Below are 24,262 nucleotides of genomic sequence, written 5' to 3'. Positions count from 1 at the left end.
GCTTAATTTGAATGTTTATTTGGAAACATTCCAGTAAAAAATCAAAGTTAACAAATGCTTCATAACAACAATGGTGAATGGTGTTGCAAAGGCACAGTCAAAATCTACAAAATCTGCTGGTAAAGATCACACTTTTTGTTTACTATGACTATCTGTGAGTCATTTATTCTGCAATTCACTGGTGTGAGAGAAAGTAGAATGAACATATACAAAATGATGTAAATGTGTAGCAGTACAAAAACTAAGCTTAGAACTCCATGTTTGGCTTGAACAAATTTGCTCAAACTAAAATTCAGTGATAGATATTTATAGTTTTAGCTAAACGAAGTTTATGTCACCTTCCTGTGCTGCAAGTCATTTTTTTCTGTTTTATTCTAATCTTATCAGACTGTCTTAGTTAGTGCTTACAACTTATGAGAGTCGAGTAAAATCCAGTAACTACATTTAGGTCCTTAGCCTTTTATTGCTACCGGTTGTCATATTACCTCAAGTTAGCTAAAACACTGAAAATAACTTGACCAGAGGTGGCCAAAGTGGGGCCTGTGGGCCAAAACTGGCCCACTAGCACTTGCCATGGTTTCTAGGTTGTCCTATGTAGAACCACAGTATTTCCACCTAAAGTTATTGGTTCAATGACTATAGTGCCGTTAGTCAAAAACATGGGTCACAGCACTGGCTGCTAGCTTCATCATCAAAAATAATAGGACTTTACTTAAGAAGTATTTGTATTTGATGTGTTTATATTATTGCTTTTGGCCCGCAGCCCTCGGATAAATTTTCATTTTGGCCCTCTCGGGGAAATAGTTTGGGCACCCCTGAACTTGACAAATGAGGGGCTCTTCAAATTCAATTAGTGTATTATTTCTAATAAAAACAAGACATTTCATCTAGAGTCTGTAACATGTTGAGGACATGTCTTAAAATGGCCACAGACCTACTTCCTCTTCTGAGTTTGAGGACATGCAGAGGAGAACTTTTTTTTTGTTAGAGGGAGTGTCACATAGGAAATGTCTAATCTGTTTAGGCTTCATTAAGCCTGTTGGAGCCTCACACACAAGTACYGAGGGATAATGTCACTCAGGGAATAAACAGCATACACTGCTGCACAGCAGATATGCTAGCGTTTCAGATAAAGTAAATTAAAAACGGGCCCATTGTAGGTGCACAGTCTGTTAACCTTGTGTAGATCAGCTCTAGGGAAACTTCCTTTTTCAGAAATAATTTTTACAGTAAATTTGTGAGTTCTGTTTTTTGGTAGTTTTATTTGCATACAGCTTTGCATACAGCTAACTCTGGTGACTAAAATAAACATGCCAAACCAAGATTCAGATGATTTCTCTTATCCTGTTGTGTTTCAGCTTGCAAGAATTGCCATTAGAGCAGCTGACTGACTTGCTGTTGCTTCTAGTTATAGACCAGACAACCAATACAAAGTAGATAAGAAACTCAAACCTACACTGAATTGTACTAGTGGGAGTAAACTTTTACCTCCAGTCTACTCTGATGGCTTTAACTGAACTAAAGAAAATGTCTTGTGATTGTTTTAAGTTCATCTCGTGCTCATCAAAATGTTTTCCTGAACATGAAAAACAACAGACCCTTATGAAGTGCTAATCTCAAGTTTCATTCTCTTGTTTGTTGCACATTTCTTTACTCATTAACTAACAAGGAAATATTGAGGCAAAGGGTGAGGTGCATAATAAATGTGTGTGTGTGTGTGTGTGTGTGTGTGTGTGTGTGTGTGTGTGTGTGTGTGTGTGTGTGTGTGTGTGTGTTGTCTACCTGAAATAGCCTCGTAAAGATGTCAAACTCAAAAACAGAGATGTAGTCGTTGCAGGTGAGGTCTATTGTGGACTTAAGAGCCATGGCCTCCAGCCCGGAGCTGATGGGATGAAATTCGTGGAGGGACTGACGAAATACTTTCCAAGGCACAATGGTTCTGTAAAAAAGTAACCAATTTAAATTATTGCATTCTGTGTAAGACTAAAATAAATGATTATTACAGAGAAAAATACTTTAACTTTCGAATATTGACCTTTTCTTAATTTCTCTAACGTCTATGAAAAGCAGTGATGTCTAAGACACTTTGATTTATAAACAAAAATATTGTCCAAAATAAAGATTTGATACTCAGCTGTTCTTAAAATAATTGATCATCTGTATGATATGAAACAAATGAATTCAAGAGATCAAATGCCAACATTTGCAAAACCATACCAGGCTGAAAAATCTTCTTGATCAGTTCCTGTTATAGATGCAAATTCAACGGACCATATCTGATAAAAATCAAAACTGATGTATAAAAGGGCAATATTTAAAATAGCCTTGACGTTTCTTTGTACTTTTCACAATAGTTGTGTGTCTGTGGGAACTGAACTATTTATGCATTTACAAAATTTACATTGCAAAACCTTATTTAATCTATGAAATGGGCAAACATTTTTCCAAGAAATGTGTGAGTTTCTCGCACACATTTTAACTGTACCACTTTTTAAAAATGAGTTAAAGACTAACTTTAACTTTAAAAAAAGAGACCTCCTGAAAGCTCAAGGGCATTAATTTTGAGTTTAGGATAAAAGGTCATAAACAAAAAAGAGCTTACTTGTCCCCAAAAGCACGCCTCCAGAACTCTGCAGCATCTGCTTTGGTTATGCGGAAATTGTCGCCCTGAAAAAGACCATTGGGGAAGATGGCTTTCAGTTCAGCCAGCATGTGGCTGAAGATCAACGACAGTTTGGTGAGATTCCGCCTGTGAAAAAACAAACAACCATCATTAGTCTTATCTTTCTAGTTTCAAGGTTATTAACAACACCAAAARGTAAAACATAGAACTAATTTAACACAAGTGGCACAAATTAAAGTTGGTATATTTTATGTTGTCTGCGTCAACCTCCTTGTTGGATGAAAAAACCCTGAACTTTATAAGTAAAGTAAATTGTAGACATAATGGACACACGAMAAACATCATCACTACAAGGTTGACTTTAAAACGCATAAATCAGAAAAGGTCAGGCAATTAAAAAAACAAAAAAGACAGCCAAGAACATTCTTTAGAACCTAGTTTTATTTTATTCTTAATGAACAAACTTAGTGTCTACTCAGTTTAGATTGACATATCCATACAAACACACACCAGGAGGCAATGCAAATGTTAGTCCTAGCTCATAAATAAAAAACAAACAATTTGAAGACGTGAATTTTCGTTGTAGATTATTGTTTCTAATTTACTCAGAAGAACAGACGATGATTGACAGAGCACGCTTCAGAGTGAAAATAAACACTAGGGTAAAAATCTGTTTGGGATTTTGTTTACAGCAAATGATCCTTAAAGTTTCCCTGAGAGTATCAAGCTTGATGAGGAAAAAACAGCAAAGCTTTCAGGCATGAGTTTCCAAAAATGAATGCGAAAGAGAGGCTGGGACTTCCAACAATTCTGACTCAGTTGAAAAAGCCTGGCCAACAAGCACAGAGAAGAGGAAATGACGGCTGAGTAGAAGAGAAAAAAATGAGATGACATAATAAGGAAGATGAGAAGAAAGTTAACGAGGAAGGACAAAAGTAAGAGGGGAGTGCTTTCACACACACACACACACACACACACACACACACACACACACACACACACACACACACACACACACGGAAAGAGTAGGAAAAGAGAATGGATCCCTGCAATGTCACCACACCCCAGCAGCCCATCTTAGCAGCGTTTTTCTGCTGAAAAAGCCACGATTAAAAAGGCAGCACAGAGAGAGACTGTGCGTGGCTGCTGGACAGGCTGAATTGACATGCACGAGAGAGTGAGCGATGAAAGTGCTGCTACACTGCAGCTGCCTCACACCACAGCACACACCCTGTGAGTGGAGACCGGTGGGTGGGTGTGGATGGAAACAGTGAATGAGGAAGGAGGACAGTGAAGGGAGATGGATGAATAAGATTAGTGTACGTTGACGCCCCAGCCAATATAGACCAGTGCTTGTCAGTAGAACATTTAAATGAGATAGTCTGATGGTCAGTTTTGAAGWTCTGTCTAATAGTTATTAATAGTTAATACTTCAACAGCCATGGCACCAGTCACAGAGCATGACGTATAGAGGAAGTTAGTTTGCCTCCGTTTTCTCAACCAACAACCACCACGTTGCTATGTGATGCATAATTGCTACTGGTGCCAAACCTGCAAACGCATCAGTCCATTAGGGGTTGAGTTTTAGTCTAATTTAGTCTCACTAAGCACAACAATCAGGTGAACTGGTATATTCAGGAGCCTCTCAGCACCATTAGCATAAACCATCAACATTAATTAAGATGAACAAAACGCCTCTGCCTTCTTCCTACCTTCTGTTGCTCACAACTCAAGCCAAAATTTCAGTTTAAAGAAAGATAAAACAAGGAAGCTAGTAGACTGGACGCAGCAACAGCTTTTGCTTATTTGTGAAGCTTGATGACAACTGAGACCAGAAATAACTCTTTGTATTTCCCTGAAGAACTTGTAAAGTCATTGTCAAGAATATTGCTGCAACATATGTCACATGGTAAATGGTAAATGATAAATGGACTGTACTTATATAGCGCTTCTCTATCCATCCAGGACACTCAAAGTGCTTCATACTACAATCTGTGCCATCATTTACCATTCACACAGCACTCTATTAGGTCTCTATAAAACTAACATGTACAATCATCTGTGAAGACTAATCAGTGCCAATCACATTCATACATTGATGGGACACACATCAGAGGCATTAGGGGTGAAGTGTCTTGCCCAAGGACACAACAAGTGAGACAGCTGGATTGGGGATCGAACCGGCGACCTTCCGGTTCCAGGATGACTAAAGCCTTTAACACCAACTTTGTGTGTTTTTACAGAAGTTATATCAGCAATAGGTCTTCCTCTACTTCTGCTTTCTGGCTTTGCTGGCCTACAGAGCCTCAAAACTGCTGTCTCATCCTCTCTCTGTCAGTCTATACAATGAGCTTTTAGCTATGCTACAACACCCCACTGCCCACTCTACTTTCATCTACAACATAATCCCAGACAGTTTCTCTCTGCCAAGGTTTTGAGGAACTTCCACATCCTGTTAACCTATTAATTGTGATATTTTAACTTGGATATAGATGCAATTTTTCCACCATAGCAGTGCTGGTTCAGGGTCAGTTCTAACTGGTATTGGTAAACTGTTAACAACCAGTTTGTATTTCCACTGCCAAAAAGGTCCACCACAGACCTACGTCATTGCGTCACATCAAAAGTCTCTTCCAGTAAATGTTTRAGCCTCTCTGGTGTATTTAGAGTTTCTGTAGAGGACCACAGTGCATGGAGACAGTTTATCTGCACAGATCACAGAGCGTTTCTTGTTATCCCTGCAAACTGATGTTTAAAGCAGCATCCATAAAGACAACAGTCCTTGTTTGTGAACACTCTTCACAATGCCAATGGGCATTTCAAAACCATTGAAACCTATCTATGCAATGGAATGCAAAAGAGATAAACGCCACTTTAGGTAGACTYCATAAATGCCAGATGGTGACTTAAAAAGACGATGTGTAAATAAGTAGCCACAAAAATAAACAATCTTGAATTTAGTTCAAACGGCAATTGTGAATGCAGCTCTATTCGATGCATTGGTCAGCCACTAGTAATAAACTACCAGCAGCAATTTGAGAACAATGTTGCTGCTYAAATGCTGAATGTATGTACATGATTGCATTGCCTTGAAATTGGAAACAGACTGATTCTTCCACATTTTAAAAATGCCAAATGTAGCTATTTAGTCTTAGTTGCTGTGGATGAAAAATGTTAACTCATTCTAAAGAATACTTATGACTGTGGTACAAGATCATCATAAAACACATTAAATATGATATCCATATCATATCAATGTAATAAAAAACATTCCATATTTGTGGATTTAAAACATGTCATGACAGATAAAATGTTCTATTCTGATTAATGAATTATAGGATTACTTCGTCAGGCTCCATCTCTGATCTAATTGAGCAAACTCGTGTCATGAGACCTGTGTCAGTTGATTGAGGCATGCACAAATCCCACAGCCAATCATAAGAACTTCCCAATTGCCAATTAGATCTTGGATTCTAATTTGCACGAATCACAGGCCACCAGCTGTTTTGTGAGTTTGGGGCTGCAGCTTCCTCAGACTCTTGCACTGCGTTGAATAAGTCATTGTGCTATAGCATCTTAATAAATCACAATAAAAAAGTTGACTTGTTAAATGTTTGAATACACATTTATGCCCWAAAAATCCACCAAAGTTGCTTTTTAAAATATCCCTTCCAGCCCATAATGAAAGCAGTTTGTTGTTGTTTGAGTTGGTGCAATGAAATACCCTCCATTTGCATTTRGTTGGTGCTTTAAAGACTGAAACAAAAAGTAGTGATGCTAAGTAAACACTTGCTCTGAATTGGCTTTGGAACCGGTTTGATGGTAAAACCCTCAAGATCTGTTTGTATTATTTGATTTTGTTTCTATCGCCACGAAACATTTTATAGCATCTAGGTCACAAAGACAAGATTTCCCCTGTGAAAACCTTTCAAAGTACAGTTTTAGGTTAAAAGGCTTGTAGGTATTGTGGGTGCATCTGATTCATGCAGCTTTTCATGCTTGTGACTGTTTTTAAAAAAATAAAATAAAAAAGTTAGCAAAACGTGGGTTTATTACAATTTATATTGCCATTGCAGTATTATACCAATATCACACATCAACTTTTCCTAATATCATGCAGCTCTACGCAGATCTGGATTATTAACCTTTTTGCAACACTGTTGTTTAATGATGACCTGACCAATGTCACGAAATATATTTATGTTTGTGGTTGTAATGTGACAAAATATGGAAAAGTTCAAGGGGTATGAATACTTTTGCAAACCACTGTATATTGCCATTGCAGTATTATACCAATATCACACATCAACTTTTCCTAATATCATGCAGCTCTACGCAGATCTGGATTATTAACCTTTTTGCAACACTGTTGTTTAATGATGACCTGACCAATGTCACGGAACATTTATAGTTTTGTAATTATACACTTTAAATGCAAACATGTCTACAATTAAAGCTTTTACTCTGAAGTTTGACATTTTAAGAGTGCAATTGCATTTTGCACAATGTTGAAAATTATAYTGATGTATTTGGTCTATAAAAAATCTAATCTTTTAAAGCAACTTACACATGGTTAGTAAGGTGACAAATTAGAAAGATTCATTTTTAAGACAATATTCTGCTGTRTACAGAAAACAAAAAATGACAAAAAWTCACTCATTAAATCTAAGAGGAGCTGTTTTTGAAAATTCAGCAAGATTATCAAGTAAAAAGCACAGGAAACTTCAGAAAGGAAATACARCCACATAAGTGAAAATAAAAAAATCCCCAAATAGCTCAATGTTAATTTGCTGGTTCAGAATGTTTGCACAGATAAAATAGGATTTGAACTGAAAGGTTTCTGTTGACACAGTCAGTCAAATAGTCCAATACCTACAACAGACTTTAAACTAAATACAGCAATATTTATTGCATGACAGATTAGACAAACGAATGTCAGGTGTCTTCAGCATGGTATCATCAGAGTGTGAACCCGTGATGCACAACACCTTTGACACGATAGTCACAACTCAAATATATATTTGAAAAACTAAATGAGGGACAGAATGAATCCTGTATGTATCCTGTAAAACATGTTGCATAATTTGATCAAACTTCTTCTTGGGCTGACCACATTCATTTAGCAAACTTTTTATTTATTTATTTTATTTTATTTTTTTACGAGTGTCTCAGTTGGATGAAACTTACAAGTACCTGATGTGTTACATTTTCAAATCAATACTACTTTGTGTTTACTTCTGGTACAATTCAATGCCAACAACTTTTAATATGAAGGCTTAAATCATAAATTTATTGAGTCTACTCCACTCACAAGTGTCAGATATTTGCAAAGTAAATCTTCCCGACATCCATATGGATACTTCATTGTTCTCAGACCAATTTAATGAACCATTGGATAAGTTGGATGAAAATCTTTGTTGATTTTTCAGCAAGTGCAAATACTAGAAATAATAAACATTCAATACATAGCTATACGGATTTAAGGCAAAGGTGAACAAGGTTTTTGCCCTTGCATGTGTGTTCTGTGACCAAAATATCTCATAACCCAGTGTGAAAGTTTTCTTTAAATTTCAAGAAAATAATCACTGAATGTGCATGTACAACTGATGAACTTGGATTTAATCCAGTTGAAGATTGCTGCATCAGCTAAACCACAACACCAAATGGTAATAACTCAGATCCATTTTATAAATATTGAGGAAAGATTTGAAGTGGGAGCAGCAGGATCATTCACAACATACCCTGAGCATATCTTGTGAGATTGTATGGATATTTTCAATGTTTGACCAAAACAGCTAACAATTGTCATTTGTCATCATTAGATTATCAGAATAAAACTCTGGCATGAAAGGTGGGTGATATGCATTYCTTTAAGGAACACAAGGGTTKTGTTTATTATTTATGCTATAATACAAGTTACATTAAATTAAAATTACTATACAATTATTATGCCTCTCTTTTTCCTTTTCCTTCCTACAACAGCAATTCTGTACTGTGTGTATATTGGACAGTAGCCAATACTTCAAGAGTCAGCCACTACAACTGTTGCTGCTATTGAGGTTGTCACAGCAGCAGTGACCCTGTTGAGTTACAGGCGACTACCATACTGGGTTGTTCTGGTGACACTCTGGATTGTCATGTGTGTTTTGTCCACTTCTTTGTAGTAGCATCCCACTGTCACTCCTCACCACTGCAAAAAGTCAAACCTTTTTTTTAAGACTAGCTTTTTGTCCTTCTTCCTCCTCATGCTATAKAGCGACCTCTGAACTTGCAGCTGGCTGCTCCCTTCCTGTTTCCTGCTGGCTGTGATAAAGAAGCTCAGCTAGCCGAGCAGCGCCGCAGTGAGCGAACACACRGCGACACAGCCAGTACCGGTCAGCCTAACTGAAATACAGAGTCACAAGTAGCTCCAATATTATCCTGCAGCTGAACACAATAAAATGAAATGCAGATCAAACATAAACAGAACAAGAAAAAGGCTCCCATTTTAAAAACATTTTATTAAAAAGAACACATTTGATTTTAATGTAACATAAGGTTGTGTTGTTTGTATCCTGATGTACCTGTCATTTGATCAAACTTTTTTAAATTAGTGATTAATTAGCATATATAACTAGCTTAAACATGACAATTTATTTACTTGTTGGCACAACATGTGACACAACTTACTTGGCAGTTTCAGTCATGTGAACTCTCAAAAACCACAGGTCTGATCAGATCGTGGTTAGCAACAACATGGTGATTCCCACTGATGGAAACAGGACTTTAAACAGTCACGTTAAGGTGAATTCCAAAAGTCTGAGKTTTCACTACAATGCAAGTGTCCTCAGTCAGTTCTAGAAGTTAAAGTTTTAGGGTAAACAAAAACACCAAAAATGTGAAAAACGATGACCAAAGCTCAGATATCTGAGATCCTAGTCTTTCCAGTGTTTTAGATAATGTTTTACCCCATTCATAAAAAAGGTAGGACTGTAAAAGCTCAGTTTTGGTTTAACTGTCTCTGTTGCCATATTTCAGTTTGTACACAATATCTGAATTAATTGATTTTGGAGTGCATTAATAGAAAACACGTCTTGTGCAAAGTAGAGCACAAAGCAGATTAGGTCACATTAATCACTATATATTTTAGTGTGAGGACCACATGGGTTGACATGGCTGCAACATAAATTGATGCTCAGCTGTATCCGTGTTAGCACAAGTCTGCATTTAAAGCTTCATGCCAAAAAAAGTTGAAAAATACAACTGAAGCTAATACATTTGCAGCATCTAAAGTGTATAGAAGGCTTTCCATTTCCAGTACTGGCCTGTTAGGCCAACCGCTAAAAGCTTCTCTTTCCTTACCCCCAACTCCGAATCAGATCTAAACGACCTAATAGCTGCCAGGACACACTAATGTAACAAAGTTTTTACTGTGAGTTTCTCAGTTGGTACTAAGATACAAAACAACGAGACATTAGTGGTTGCAGCTAGGCGATCTAAACTTAAAKAATTCACTTTTGTGATGAAACTAAATAAAAGACTAAAATTCAAAAGTCATGAATGTTTGCAGAAACTGACAAATATGAAGAATACATGGTGTTTTTTTTTTGCAAAGTTCATTATGTTTCACAGTAAAAGTTTCTTCTCATTTCTCAAGTACAAACTTAGACTTACTGTAAGTAATTTTGCATGTTTCAGTTCCAGTGGAAACAATACGGCCATTTCAAATGTTCAATTTAACAGTGTTTAAAAAACAAGTAGTGCAGCCTAAATGAAAAGATAAAGTAATCCCAACAGCTTCTGACAAAACAAGGATGACAGATGATTCATGCAAATGATTCGATCTGACAGTAGTGTAACACACTACTAAGTTTCATAACGAATCCATCCAGTACTACAAAGATTTCTGACAGTGTTACTGTTGTGGCGATAAGATGGGTTTTCAGATAGTCAAAATGAAGAGCTGTGYTCAGAGACAAACCATTTTTTCACATGGTTGGCAAGTACAATTGCAAAAATTAAGAAGTCCTAATTTAAACTGGGATTCTCATTACCTAAAACAACAATAGAAAAAAAAGATTTGCTTATTATATAAGTAATGGCATGCTCTTATTTTAGTCAATGAAGCACGAATTTCACACTGTACTGTGAACAGAAACAAATTCAGTGATGTCATATTAATTATAGTTTGGAAGACTTCACCAAGACCAGATATTTCCATTACTACAAAATAAAACATTTTAATAACATTACAAATATAAAGACAGCTACATGAGTAGCAACAGCAGTCAATAGTGGTTTAATTCACAGATTACTAAGCACCTGTCTCCATCTACTAAGGAGAAGATTATGTGCAAATTCTGCACATCAAATGAACATGCAGTTCATTTATTCGGACTTTATCTTTTAGAAATAAAAAAGTCTTAATGAGGATATTAAAGATTTATTTTAGACGATGCTTGGTAACTTTTAAAGTATCAGGTGGAAAGAGAAATAAAACATGATTTTTAATGYCAATATCTTCATGTGACATAAAATCTTTCACTGAAAAAACTGRATGTTTTTGTGACAAGAAAGTAAGTGGACTGACTTTACTACTGAATACAATGCTCAATAACACTCAAGCTGCAGTGAAGGCTAAATAACAAAATGTTTGAGGAAGTCATTCCTGCTCACCATTGAAATAATATCACACAAGTATGTGTGGAATGCATTTTTCTATTGTGTAAAGATCGAACGCAAATAATGTCAGCAAAGGAAAGTTAGRAAATAGGAAGCAATTGAAAAAAGGGGAGGAAACGATGTGTAAAAAAGGTGAATTAATGCTTGAGCGGATGTGAGAAAAATACAGCCATTGACTTTTTTTTAATTCAGTTTAACTGATGAACAATTTTGTAAAATAAACAACAAATTGTTAGATAAAAAAATTTGACATCTAAATAACTTTTTGCTTATGTCGATGAAATTAACTCATTTTTTAGATTTAAATTAGAAAATTGGCTTTAACACAAATAACTCAGTTTAATAGTGTACATGTAATATGCAAACTGTATGCATTTTTATTTAAATTATACTTGCTTTAAACTACATCATCTATTTGCTATTTTAGTTTTCACTTTAGAGACCTAAGCACTAAGGTTTTAAAAATAAGTGATTTATTTTAATTAATTCCTACTGTCAAAAGTTTTATGAAAATGTTTTGCTCATGTTTGTTTTTTTGTGTCTGTGACCAAAGTAGCACATGTATCATTTAGTGTTCACCTTTACGAAATCTGCAGAAAGTAATCATTGGATGAACCAACTGGCTTTAAACACACATGCTGTCAATTTTACTAAAGCTGGAAACRTACTCGCTCCGACGCCGACGGGTCGACGCGCGGTCACGTGGTTGATCGGCAGTCGTTTTYGCACAGACCTTTTATAGTTCCTGCATACTGCGCCGACGAGCTCGGGGGAACCCCTCCCTCCTGCTGAAACATACGTCACTGCATGGAATTTCTCCCCTCAACAGCAATGCAGAAAAAAAAGTCACTCACCCGACGGATTTTTATCCACATCTGTCCTGGTTAAAAAGCTCCACAGTTTCAGATTCCTCCGTGCCTGTTTATYTGTTATGTCTGTTTATCTCCATTCATGAGTTTTTCACGGTTTGACTATCTTTATAAAACTCTGCTTCCTGKTCGGCTCGGGAAGCGAGTCAATTTTTATTTTTTTTTACCGAGTGGTTGAAGTAAATGCAGCGCATAGCACTGTCGGCACAAACACGCATGAGTTTTTCTCGGTTTGTCTATCTTTAAAACTGCTCAAAACAAGTCTGCTCTAGTCAGAAGCGAGTTTTTGTTTTTTTCTTCTGCTGTGTCCGTCTGAGCGCTTTCACTTCAGACCAGTCACACATTACCGTCGACAAGGGAGGGGGGTCAAAAGTTCTGCCGGGGGCTTGTGCCAAAAGGGGCTGTCGACACGACGTTGCGAAGCCCGGTGACGTAATTTTCATCATTAAACTGCGACAACCCGTGCCGACGTCGGCAGTTCGCAGGGAGTATRTTTCCAGCTTAATACTGACCTAAATTTAGATGTGGTAGACAAATGAGACTGATCCCCAACACATGTTCTCAATGCTAATAGACTGTGAAAGATCTTTTAATTCAAATCCTTGATTGTACTGAATTCTTGGAATCRTTCAATATAAGGTTACCACCACAGATAAGCAACATTAGCATTAGCACCAGATATTGAGCTRAAATTYGTCATTCATAATACATATTTAGATKGTGACATTGAATGCCATACATGAGCTTGTGCATAGCAATATTTTCAGAATTTGGCCAAAACAGTTACACCTTTGTAATTTCTCAACAGAAGGTGATAGTCTAAAACTCTAGAATAAAAGGAAATTGCGTCCTTATTTTTTTAATGTACATTTCCTGTGTTCCACACAAACATCAATAAAGTTTCCATATGAAATGACCAAAATTGATGCATTCGTTTTGCTTCATCTATGTTGTGGGGAAAAAAAAGTCACATTCTGGCCTGAAATATATTTGTAAAGCATCTTAGTTTTCATATCTGTGACTTTCTGCAAAGTAGTCTGTCCCACTGTGCAGCTGCATCACGCTGCAGCTCATAAGCTCACCACTTCCTGTACAACCAGCAGGATCTATCAGCCTTCAGGATGTAGTGGCAGAGTGGCTTAGGAGGATGATCAAAGAGAAAAGCCAAAAAAAGCACTGGGCTTCAACTTGACTTCAGCTTTTTTTTATGTTACAAACCAACGTCTATTCACCTTACCAGTGCAAACGTGACAAATTTTAGATAAGATGATAAAAACACACTCCCTCTTTATAACAGTCAACCAAAACAACAACAAAAAAAGGTTTTACAGTTAGTTGGAAGACAAAAACTGAATAAAAACCAGCACTTCTACATGTGGGTTTTACTCGGCTCAAAAACAAAAAAGTCTGGGCTGTGCAAGATTAGAAGAGGAAGTAAGTCAATCAAACAAGGAGGAAGTGCAGACTGTGTTTTAATTTTGCACTGTGCAAGTTAGTTCTGACTGAATATAGGATATTTGTTTTAATAATTAAGTCTTGCTCATAGCACACTCCCTTTTCTTGTCACTTTTTTCTGGTGTGAATAGTGAAACCTCTCTTTTCCTCTGTACAGACCTTATAGCTTCACAACTTTGCTATTGAGTCAATAAAATCTCCACGAGTGTTAAAAATTAAACCCAGGCCTATTCGACACCACCTCAACTCCTCTTTATTTCTGAAGCAAAGCAATCTGTGTGACTCATAGTGTAGTGGAGGATAAAGATGGGGTCTAATCTCTGGAGAAGAAGCTGCTGAACTATAGTGTAACACCACAAAATACCCACACATGCTGCAATCGGCCAAAAAGACAAACAGATCTTTCACACAAACTGTCAACCAGGGATGTTTCAATAATTACTGAGGACTGATACCAAAAGAAGTTGCAGAACAAGTTTCCATGGTTTACCTGAAGAATAAAGTGACTCAAACATTCTTTCCCCAGATTAGAATTTGGATTATCCTTACAGTTTTAAAATTAAGCCATGTGTAAGATCTGCTCCAGACCAATCACACATTAGTCTCTCCCTGGCATCTCAATATTATTGGTTAATTCTGTAGCATTCTTAAGTGGGCTGATACTCATTGGTTAGTGTCACAGCCACTGCCTTCTTCATTCAGACAATAGCAGTCTTTGTGTGGAAGGCCTGGCTACTGTGCAAATGCATGTTTCCTCAGCTTCAAGCTACATTTTTTGTCCATGCAACCTCGTGGGGGCGTAGAGTACTGATCAAACTGATGTTGTTACCCACAACTTATTGCAATAGCTAAAACTACTATCAGATTGTGACAAAAAAGAAGAAGAAGAAGAAGAAGAAGAAGAAGGGGCTAAAATGAGAGCTTCCCTTTCTCTTTGGCTGTCTTTGTGTGTATGCTAGATTACAGTCATGGCAGATGAGAAAGAACACAGACAGTGAGGAACAAGATGAGGATGGATCTCTAAACTACGTAGATAAGAATATAACCTTTAAAAAAATCAAATGTCAAAGAAAAATAAACATCACAGCTACTTCTGCATCTATCAGTGCGCTAACATCAGAAAAAGTAAGAGAATTTGGATTATTTTCAGGTTATGTTGAATTTTGTTTTGTTCAAATTGAAAATCTTCCTGAATGGCAGCAAAACAAAACATACAAGCCATTTTTGGACACAGCTAACTGATTAAAAACATAAAGCTTTACTGTGACAAATGGTATTCCCTGAATCAACAATTCAAACAATTACCAGCTGCAGTTAACTTGCATTTTCCTCCCTTTTCTCTTCTGTTATCATGAAGCTTAATCTGTATACTTCAGCAAATATCATCTAAATTTGAAAGCCTAGCATTTCTTTCAAAAGGGCAGTGAACATAACCTGCCCGACACCCTTCAGGCCAGGCATAAACAGAAATGACCTCATGCTGAGATGAGATGGACAAAATAGTCATTTTGGTCCAACCTTGTGAATGACATTATGCACGATCTCATGTGATATTGTGAGACCCTGTGAGATATGTTAGCACTCAGGAGATTGTGTTGAAGTTAACCGTCACTACTATCACACCAACATATACAAAACTACTGAAGTTATCAATTGCTGTGTTTCAAAGTTCAGCTGGCTGTGGTGGCCTACTTGAAACGGATCGACTCCTCAAGTTTATCAGTTGAAAATGTGTCAAATAATTATTTCCTAGTCTTATCATTGGTTAGTAAGATATTTTGCTAACTCTAAAGCAAAATAAACATTGGCAAAACAATTATCCTAATTAGGTKTAGGCAAAGGCAGTTAGAGTTCATCTGATTAGTCAAATATATTACTGGGATCTGAAACATAAATCCTTTACATTTTCAATACAATGCCCTATGAGTTTTTGCAATCCAAGTAGAKCCTTGAATTTTGCCCTTTTTTGTGCAATAATGTAATAAAATTTTATATAAAATATTGTGCAGCTTTAACTCTCAACAAAATATGCAATGAAGTCCATGTTTATAGTCCTGACTAACAGCAGATTGGAGATCATGTATTTATTTTGCCATTAGCCAATAATTCCAAARTATTTTTACACAAGTAAAACTGGCACCAAGGCCAGGTCAAAAAATAATTTTGGCAGAATGAAGTAAATGTAAAAGCTTTTGTATGCTTCCTCAAATGTCACAGACCACATATTGTCTGTTAAGCAGTCGGTGCCCCATTTAAAGAACACACTTATGGCTTTGCTAAACTAAAAATTGAGGTTCTTGTCYTCTAGCCACTTCTGCTCTTTGTTAATCATCTGTCAATTAATTTCAAAATCCACTCAGTCTCTTAAAAAAAAGAAATCAACTACTTCTCAGCATAAAAAGGTTTGTTTGTATTTCCCAGAAGACAAAGAAAGATGACTCTGTGCATCAAAGAGCAAGTAAGTGAGTAAGTGTAGCAGCTACAGAACAGTTGAGTAGATGGTAAAGATAAAGAGGCACAAAAAGCAAAGTGACAGGCGGGCAGGCAGCTGTAGAGTGAGCAACATTCTCACCACATATGCTCACATGCTCAAACCACAACATATCTCTCCTCTTTTCATACATCTTGAGGCGCAATCACCCTGAGGGCTAGAGATGGATGCCATTGTTCAGATGAAATTATTCAGAAAGAGCTTCTGAAGAGTTCAAACGTCAAACTCACCTCCGTTAAAAAAAAGGCTTAACATCACTTTTTTAACCACTTTACTAACCTGGGTTGTGAATTCTCCTCATACATGCGCTCCTTGCCCTCTTTGAACAAACTGATGGTCTGCTTGGTCTTTTTCATTAGGTTCTCCATGAAGACCCGGAAGTACTCGTTGTCCCCCAGCGTCTCCATTTTGCCTTCATAGCGAGATAAGATGGTGCGCAGGTGCTGGTAGGTGTCTGGCAGCAAGTCAAGGATGTAAGGGGGGCTGTTTTTCAGAGCCAATTTGGGGTTTTGGCACAGCCGCACCACCTGCAGAACAAGAGGATGGGGGAGGAGGGGCAACACAAGGTTAAACGATAAGAAACTGGTTTTAAAAGGCTAGGAGAAAGAAAAATGACACTTGTTTGTAAAGATGAAAAAACAAACAGGTGAGGGGAAACTTTCAGAGGAACTGTAGTCAGTTTGTACATCAGAAAGGACTTCTGTCTAAATGACAGATACAAACTCTTCTATAGAAAAAGCTTTAAATGAGAATAAAGCCTTAAACTATTTCCTGTGAGAACAAACAGAAAACATATAAAATAAATAAAAACAGCCGACTGAGAAAAATGACCCTAAAAGAAAGGGCCAGGGCTTCCAACATTTTAAGTCTATGCATTATTTAATGAAATATACAAGTTACAAGAATTTATTCTCATGTCRACTTGTTTCAATAATTACACAAATGGGTGGAAAAAGGTTTAATTTGACCACCTGCACCTATTAATGCAGACTGAAAAGACTGCCATTTGGAGTAGGGGTGTAAGAAAATATCGATACACTGAAATATTGCGATATTTCATTTCCTGATACTGTATCGATATTCTAAAGCCCTGTATCGATTTTTAATTAAGTTTAAAATGTCAACTTTCTTGCCAACCGTTCATTTTTATGTTGTAGTTCAGCCTCTGACCACTAGTTGGCAGCAGTGAGCCAGCCATTTGGCTCCTCTACCTCTTGAGCGCCAGAGAGTAAGGGTAGCATTAGCATTGTAAGTAAACATTAGCTTTTCTTTTTTTATTTCAGTAAGAGGTTTTTATTTAATAGAATTTTTGGACAAAAAAAAATCACAATATATCGCCTTGCATATCGCAATATATCGGGATATATCGTATCGTGACCCCTCTGTTGTGGTATATATCGTATCACCAAATTCTTGTCAATACACAGCCCTAATTTGGAGAGCATCTTTTTCTTATTTTCACTACTTTTCTCACCAACAATAAAAAAGTTGCAGTCTTATATGAATACCCAGACATTGCTTATTATGTGGGTCCCCACAGTTTGGTCCTTGAGAATGTTTGGAAAGGCTGTCGATGTGTTTACACTTCCCCATTTCAGTCTGCGCATTCTCTTCCACTTCTGTCTCAGAAACACCAATTCTCTTTACTTAACATTTGAATATGATTATCAAGCAAATTTGAACAGCTGAAGGACAGAGTGCTGTCCTGAAAACACGAGCGCGTGCTTTGACTACTTCACAAACACACAATTTGGCAGAGCTCTAAAACATGAACAAAAAATGGTAGACGGCTCTTTAGGAATTATTTATTCGAAGCCCCCCACTTTTTAGCCACAGCAGATGGAATCACCTCCACGCTTGAGAGAGAGAGACGTTTGATCTTCAGTAATCTTCAGCCTTTTACCACCCATCTCACTGTACTGCTGCTCTGTGACTGAGTCACTTCGTTGAGCATTACAAGAGATGCTGGCCAAAAGCCTTGAACAATCTGTCATATGAACACGACTGCAGTTGTTTTTAACCACTGTGAACATTCATGTGGATCATAATGGTTTGATTACAAAAAAAAAAAAAGGCATTACACTTTTTTTTAGGCCATCGCATTTTGATTTACACCAGGCTCATGTACAAAGAGCCTGATGGTCTGATTCAGTAGCAAGTAAACAACTGCATGTCAGAAACAGGACATGGCTCATTCTTTGTAAAATTATTGTTGCCAGCTATGTGAGTGTGTTGAAAGAAATACTGCAGTAATTGGAAGAATGCTGATCTGAGTTGCATTGCTCTTATGAAAATTAATAGTTTGTCATTGTGGGAAAATGGGAAACAAAGCAAAAGACTTCAAGGGCTTTATAATGATTGCCCATCACCACAAAGTGAAAGTTCCTGCCCATGTGCACGTGTCTGTTAGAAAAATATCTCGTGAACCACTGGTCAAATTTAAATGACACATTCAGACAGTAATCATTTGATTGAAAACTCAGTTCATGACTGCCACAGWTAAATTAACTGTTTCTTTTAAGTTCTCAGCTATTTCATTGTCATAAAAAGTTACAAAGATGTCAATATGGGAAAAGTTCTGTAAAAAGTAGTTACCTCATTTAGTATAGTTGTATAAAATTCCAAATATATTATTTGAGATTTTATTTTTCCTTTGTACAAGCTGCAGTACAAGGTGCTCCGCTATTTTCATCAGCAAACTATTTTTGTCTTCTTTTTTTGTACCTCAACAAGTGTGGTATGACCAAAGCTGCTGCTGTGTGATTTTCATTCATTTGGTTCAACTTCTTTGTGCATAAAACACCTATTGCAAATTAGAAAAAACRCTGTCAGGTAAACTTATCAGCATTTATATTTGAGAAATGAAAATATCAGGGGAGTGAACGAGCAGCAGCATCTTTTTGCTGCCTAAGGGAAAATTTACTCTTGACTTGAAGCACTAGGGAGGCTTTTTTACAGACGTCTGAAAGGTTCCTACAAAGCCAACTTTTCTTTCAGCAAATTAACCTTTGAACACTGTGAGTGTAACATGTCTGTGCGAGGTGTAGGATCATCTTTGAAAGACTTGGATTGAGAGTAAAAAGTGCAGGGGAGGAATGCAGTGTAGTTTGGAGGGTATCGAGCTAGCAGAAGCTTTAACACAAGCTGACAGATGGGAGTGCTCAGATGTTGTGGCTTCGTACATGGGCATGCAATAACRTGTGTTCGCTCCAACTGTGAGTCTGGAAGAGGATGATGCTAATGATGTAACCTTGGCAAATTTGTCTTATCTGGTGTCAGGCACAACCAGTGGCAATCGGCTGGGTTTCATGAAGTTAAAGAAAAGTTAAAATAGTCAAGGAATCTCAGTTCAGCACCTTACATGAAAAATACAGAACAAGCTGGAGAAGCAATTACTAGTTTTGGGCTCAATTCAGTTGCTGACGAGCCTATTGGCTTGATTGGCAGGTAATGTCATGTCAATGACATTATCAAACTATGTTTTTAAAAATGTATYTAACCAGGAAGTTCTTTGATGTAATCTGTTTCAATGATGTCTTGTCAACACAACATATTTTGAGATATGCACCCAGTATTTTTGTTGATCAGTTGAAAATACAAATTTATAATCCAATTTTTATTCATTGGAAAACATTTTTATTTTTGTTGTTATACACAACTACGTTAGACACTGCAGCAATAGCACGGCTGCCAGCTGCAGATCTGCTCCTTGTCCTTACTGGTGCAGACTGAACAGATGGTTGCTCAGTCACCACAAGTTTGATTAACTGTTCCTAAATTTGGAGTGCAATCTGCATTCTGATAATTACATCAGTGAAGGGCACGGAGGTGTTTATGCTGCTTTTTTGTAAAATTTGTGGCTTAAAAAGATATTTTAAAAAGTGCACTGGAAAGTTGGCAAATGGATCAACATTTTATTTCAAATTTTGCTCAAAATGTATTTTTTCTTTTTAATTGGCTCGAAAAGGTTTGATATAGTTTGATGAAACCAGCCGACTTCTTCATAATTCTTTTTTTTAATCATCCGAAATCTTAAAAGTTGCTGTCAGCAAGTGTCTGAGTTCGTGAAGGTTTTTGGTTGCTCAAGTTTTGCAACGCAGCACAACTTTCACATCTCAAAATGTTAGCTGCACACACACCAAATTAATGTCATGATTTTCTCTGTTTCGAGACAAGAATATCTTCAAAGGACATGTTGGGTTAGAACACAGCTAATGACTATCCGATCATGTAATATTTACCAGATTTCCTTTGCAAATAATCATTTGGTTTTTTTAATTAATTTATTTATTTATTTACCATAGTTTAACCAGGCAAGTCCCGTTGAGATCTCAGATCTCTTTTTCAATTGGGGCCTGGGCCTGAAGGCAAACTATTGTACATGTTTTTAGGGGGTGGGGGAAACYRGAGTACCCGGAGAAAACCCACCCAAGCACGAGRAGAACATGCAAACTCCGTACAGAAAGACCCCAGGTCCGTACCAGGGATCGAACCCAGGACYTTCTTGCTGTAAGGCRTCTGTGCTAACAGCTGGTTCTCTAATCATTAATAATCTACTAACTAATCAAAAATCTAGTAGATTATTTTTTTGGTCAATTCTTGGTTCCTCCAATTTGAATGTTGGCCTTATTGTTGGAAATTATGCTATGAACACATAACTGCCTCTGACAGAATTTTGATATTTCATGATGTTTATACAATACATTTTTTATATATTGGTCAATAGGTATTTCTCATTTAACAAARTACAAAAATAATTACTCAAATTAAATAGTCGTATATTTAACAACGAACACTTTGCTGACTGGAAATTTATTTTTTAAACATAATGAAAACAAAGGAAATGCTCAAAAACTGTCTGTTCACCTGATCTTATTTTTGCACTATTTTTTTTCATTATCTAGCATTTTTAAAAGTGTACTTTTAGTAAAAGCATCTCAAAAAGCCCCCCAACATCAATATAATTTATCATAAAGATTTGATGACCAAACTTTGCTAAATTGGACACTTAAAACAGGAGCCATGAGCAACTAAACAATTAGTCTCAGAGCTTTGCCTGATTTCAACAGTCTGCACCAAGAGGTGCTTTCAGGGCAAAACTGCAACATAATTTTGACACTAACGCACATTGTACTCTGCTTGTACTTGCATATTTTTGCATCCAGTTTAAGGGGTAAAAAAAATATACTTGGTCTTATTCATTTGAAAATGGTATGAGTCTTTCAACCTGCAAACTGTTTACAAACTTTCAGTTCAAATGTGCAATTGAAAAAAACATGGTAGAGATGCCTGACTTCATTTAGAAGTAGACTCTGAGAAAACCTGATGTTTCATGTCTGCCTTCTTGATAAAGTCAACCACATACTGAGCAAAAATAAAGCAGAATGTGGTTTCCTTTTTTTTTTTTTTTTTTTTTTGGTCTTGCTACGGTGATTCTCTTATCACAGCTAAAAACAACTGTCTCAAATAGGAAGAAGAGACACAAAAACTGCTGTTAAAATCTCACAGGAAACTGGGGGTCGAACTGCTTCTGACTTTTTTCCGAGAAGTAAARCTGTGAGATGAGTCGTCCTCGTCAAAGAACACAATTGTCCCAGTTAAACAGACACATTTAGTTATTCTCAGCAATTTGTTACCGGTTTCAGAAGCTGAAAGACAGCTGGCTATTGTTTTTGACTTTACAGCATCAGTTTAGAGGAACTTAATAAYGCAAGCGTGAAAATCGGTGAATGCTAACCTGTGATGTCTGGTTCTTGTATGGTAAAATGAAGTACACTGCCTTAAAAGCAAAAAGGTTTTCATGAAACCCTTACGTTTTTGAATATTTTGAAATAAAATCCAGCAACTACCCTGATGCACACTCAAGCCATAACTAATCTGCAGCTTTTGACTCAATGTTGCATAGAGCTGGTTCCCTGCATTTTAAAGATTTGTACCAAATAGGTTCAGAACAGTCTGGGTTGTTTGTGTTAAATTAAACATATTCTTAAAAAACACAGATTAAGATCTATGTGATGTTTATTTTAGCTATGGGAATTTTTAAAATAAAACATTTTGCTTATTTTTTAAGGTGAACACAGAGTTAAAAACCCCAGCACTCACACCAGTCAAACCTAAAAGTGATAATCCTAAACTAGTTAGATTAAATTTATTATTAAATAAATGACAGAACAGTGTTTTGAAGAATATGTACTTAATACATGTACTACATCTAATCCAAAGMGTTTTAAATCCTCAACCAAAGCTGATTTGATGTAGTCCAGATGTTGACAAAGCAGTGAAATAGCCTTTTTACACATCTGTCGAATCGGAAGCTAACTTCAGCCTTGGCTGACTATTACTAGCAGAGTTTAACTTCACTTGCCAACAGATGTGATTACGAGACACAGTCGACTGTTTGTTGTCTTTGCACAAATGTAAAAGTTGAGTTGGTTTAAGGACCTCTCTCAATATGGCTRACACGTACAGAGATAAATAATAAAGTTAGTTTTCAAAATTAGCTACGCGTGTTTTCTCCCAGCTGACAAGCTAACCTATTAGCAACAACAGAGCGATGATTAGCTAGCTCTTTGCTAGTTAGCTACAGCCAGCCACGAGTAACCCTGGGCACCAACATAGTAAAGATTAGACTAGTTACTGCTGAATATGACTAACCTTATCCATCAGTTTCCAGCATTTTTCCACCGTTTTCTTGTCCACGACCCCGGGCTGGTGATGGGAGTGGAGGTGGTGATGGTGTGGCTGGAAGGCATCCTTCATCATTCCGATAATCCCACCTTTCTTCAGGTTCCCTGCCATAGTGTTCGGAGTCGGCTAGGGTCGGCCAGAGCGGCAAGGAGACAGGCGAGGCAGGGGCAAGGGTCAAAAGAGACCGAACCACCGCCTGGAGAGTTAGCTTCACCGGGCGGTGGTGATCCCGTACCCCCCCGCTGCGAGGACAGCGCCCGAGGGGCAAATCCGAGCCACGGTCCGACGGGGGGTAGCAGAAGGAAACGGGGACTATTTACTAAAATATCCCATCAGTAGCATTAAAATTAGGTTAAATGTCCAGATTGGGGCTCTAACAAGCCCAGTGACTCACAGAGGCTGTGCAGGGAGGGAGCCCTGCTCTCTCTCTCTCTCTGCAGGGAGCAACGCAGGCTAATTAGCGGAACACCAGAACCGTCTCGGCTCGCGCTCAGCTGGAGGACAAAGGCACCCCTTCTCTSTCCAAATGCCGTGTGGAGTCGAGTGTGTCCTCTCGTCTTGACAACCCACGATGTCGTTCCCCTTTTTTTTTTTTGGTCACAAACGGCAGCAGCTCTTGACGCTTGTGTGTGTGTGTGCTGCGTCTTGACGGGAAGTTCAGTGGCTGTGTGTCACTGACAGTGTGTGTGCTCACGACAGACACCCCTCACCCGATGACTGGGAGGAAGTTGCACTTCAAACTGCGATAGCTTCGCGGTAACAAACGGGAAGAGAGGGACGAATAAATAATTGTGGAAATTAAGCAACATTGCTCTTCTGCTTCCCCCCGCCCGCCCCTCGCTCCGCCAGTGACGTGTACGTCGTGCGTGAGGCAGCGGCCTTTTTCTTTTCCTGTACGTCCCCTTCCGTTCGACACCCCACGCCGCCACGCCTTCTTCTTTCTGCGCGTTCCCGATTAAAGTCGGGAGCGCGCTTCTGTCTCTCCACAAACCATGACAAGCAAGCTGAGTGAGAAAAGTTGCTTTTGCAAAGGTAAAACTGAGATGAAATATTTGAAGTAAGCACTCATTGATCAGAAAATTGAACGTTTGGATTATGAGAATAATGTATCTAAATAAAACAAATGCTGTTCATTCAAAAACGACCCACAACAAGTCTGAACGTTACTGTTAAATCCATGAAGCGATRAATATGGCCCGCTGCCTTTCATGCCAGAATTTTAGACAATATTATCTTTGAGTTAACTGCACTTAATTTACTTAAAGTTGCACAGTCTTTTTCCCCTCATAATTCTGGGAATATTTAGGCTTTATACAGTAAAACATGCACTTTAACTGTAGTGTTACTATCAGCACTCCAAGTTTAATTTTGTTTGAAAAAAATATATAAATATGATTGTACATTTCTCTTAATTTCAATATAGCCTTCCAGTGTGAGTCACAAAGACAGATCCAATCTGACAGAACTAAGAGGAGG

At 37.5% G+C, this 24,262-nt stretch overlaps 1 protein-coding gene across 1 annotated transcript in view; it reads right to left on the bottom strand.

Annotated features, from left to right (window-relative positions):
• The window catches only part of cbl (Cbl proto-oncogene, E3 ubiquitin protein ligase), a 39,323-nt gene extending 15,571 nt beyond the window's left edge, over positions 1–23,752 (bottom strand). Inside the window, exons 1-4 of the mRNA XM_014005284.1 lie at positions 22,754–23,752; positions 16,379–16,626; positions 2,603–2,749; positions 1,783–1,939 (exon numbers count right to left, since the gene is read on the bottom strand). Of these exons, the coding sequence (XP_013860738.1) occupies positions 1,783–1,939; positions 2,603–2,749; positions 16,379–16,626; positions 22,754–22,897 (696 nt within the window). The 5' untranslated portion in view covers positions 22,898–23,752. The remainder of the gene's footprint in view (positions 1–1,782; positions 1,940–2,602; positions 2,750–16,378; positions 16,627–22,753) is intronic.
• Between the last annotated feature and the right edge of the window lie 510 nt (positions 23,753–24,262).

This window comes from Austrofundulus limnaeus, unplaced genomic scaffold (assembly GCF_001266775.1).
Source record: "Austrofundulus limnaeus strain Quisiro unplaced genomic scaffold, Austrofundulus_limnaeus-1.0 Scaffold29, whole genome shotgun sequence".
Classification (NCBI taxonomy): Eukaryota; Metazoa; Chordata; class Actinopteri; order Cyprinodontiformes; family Rivulidae; genus Austrofundulus; species Austrofundulus limnaeus.
This window is presented reverse-complemented; position numbering and strand designations above follow the sequence as displayed.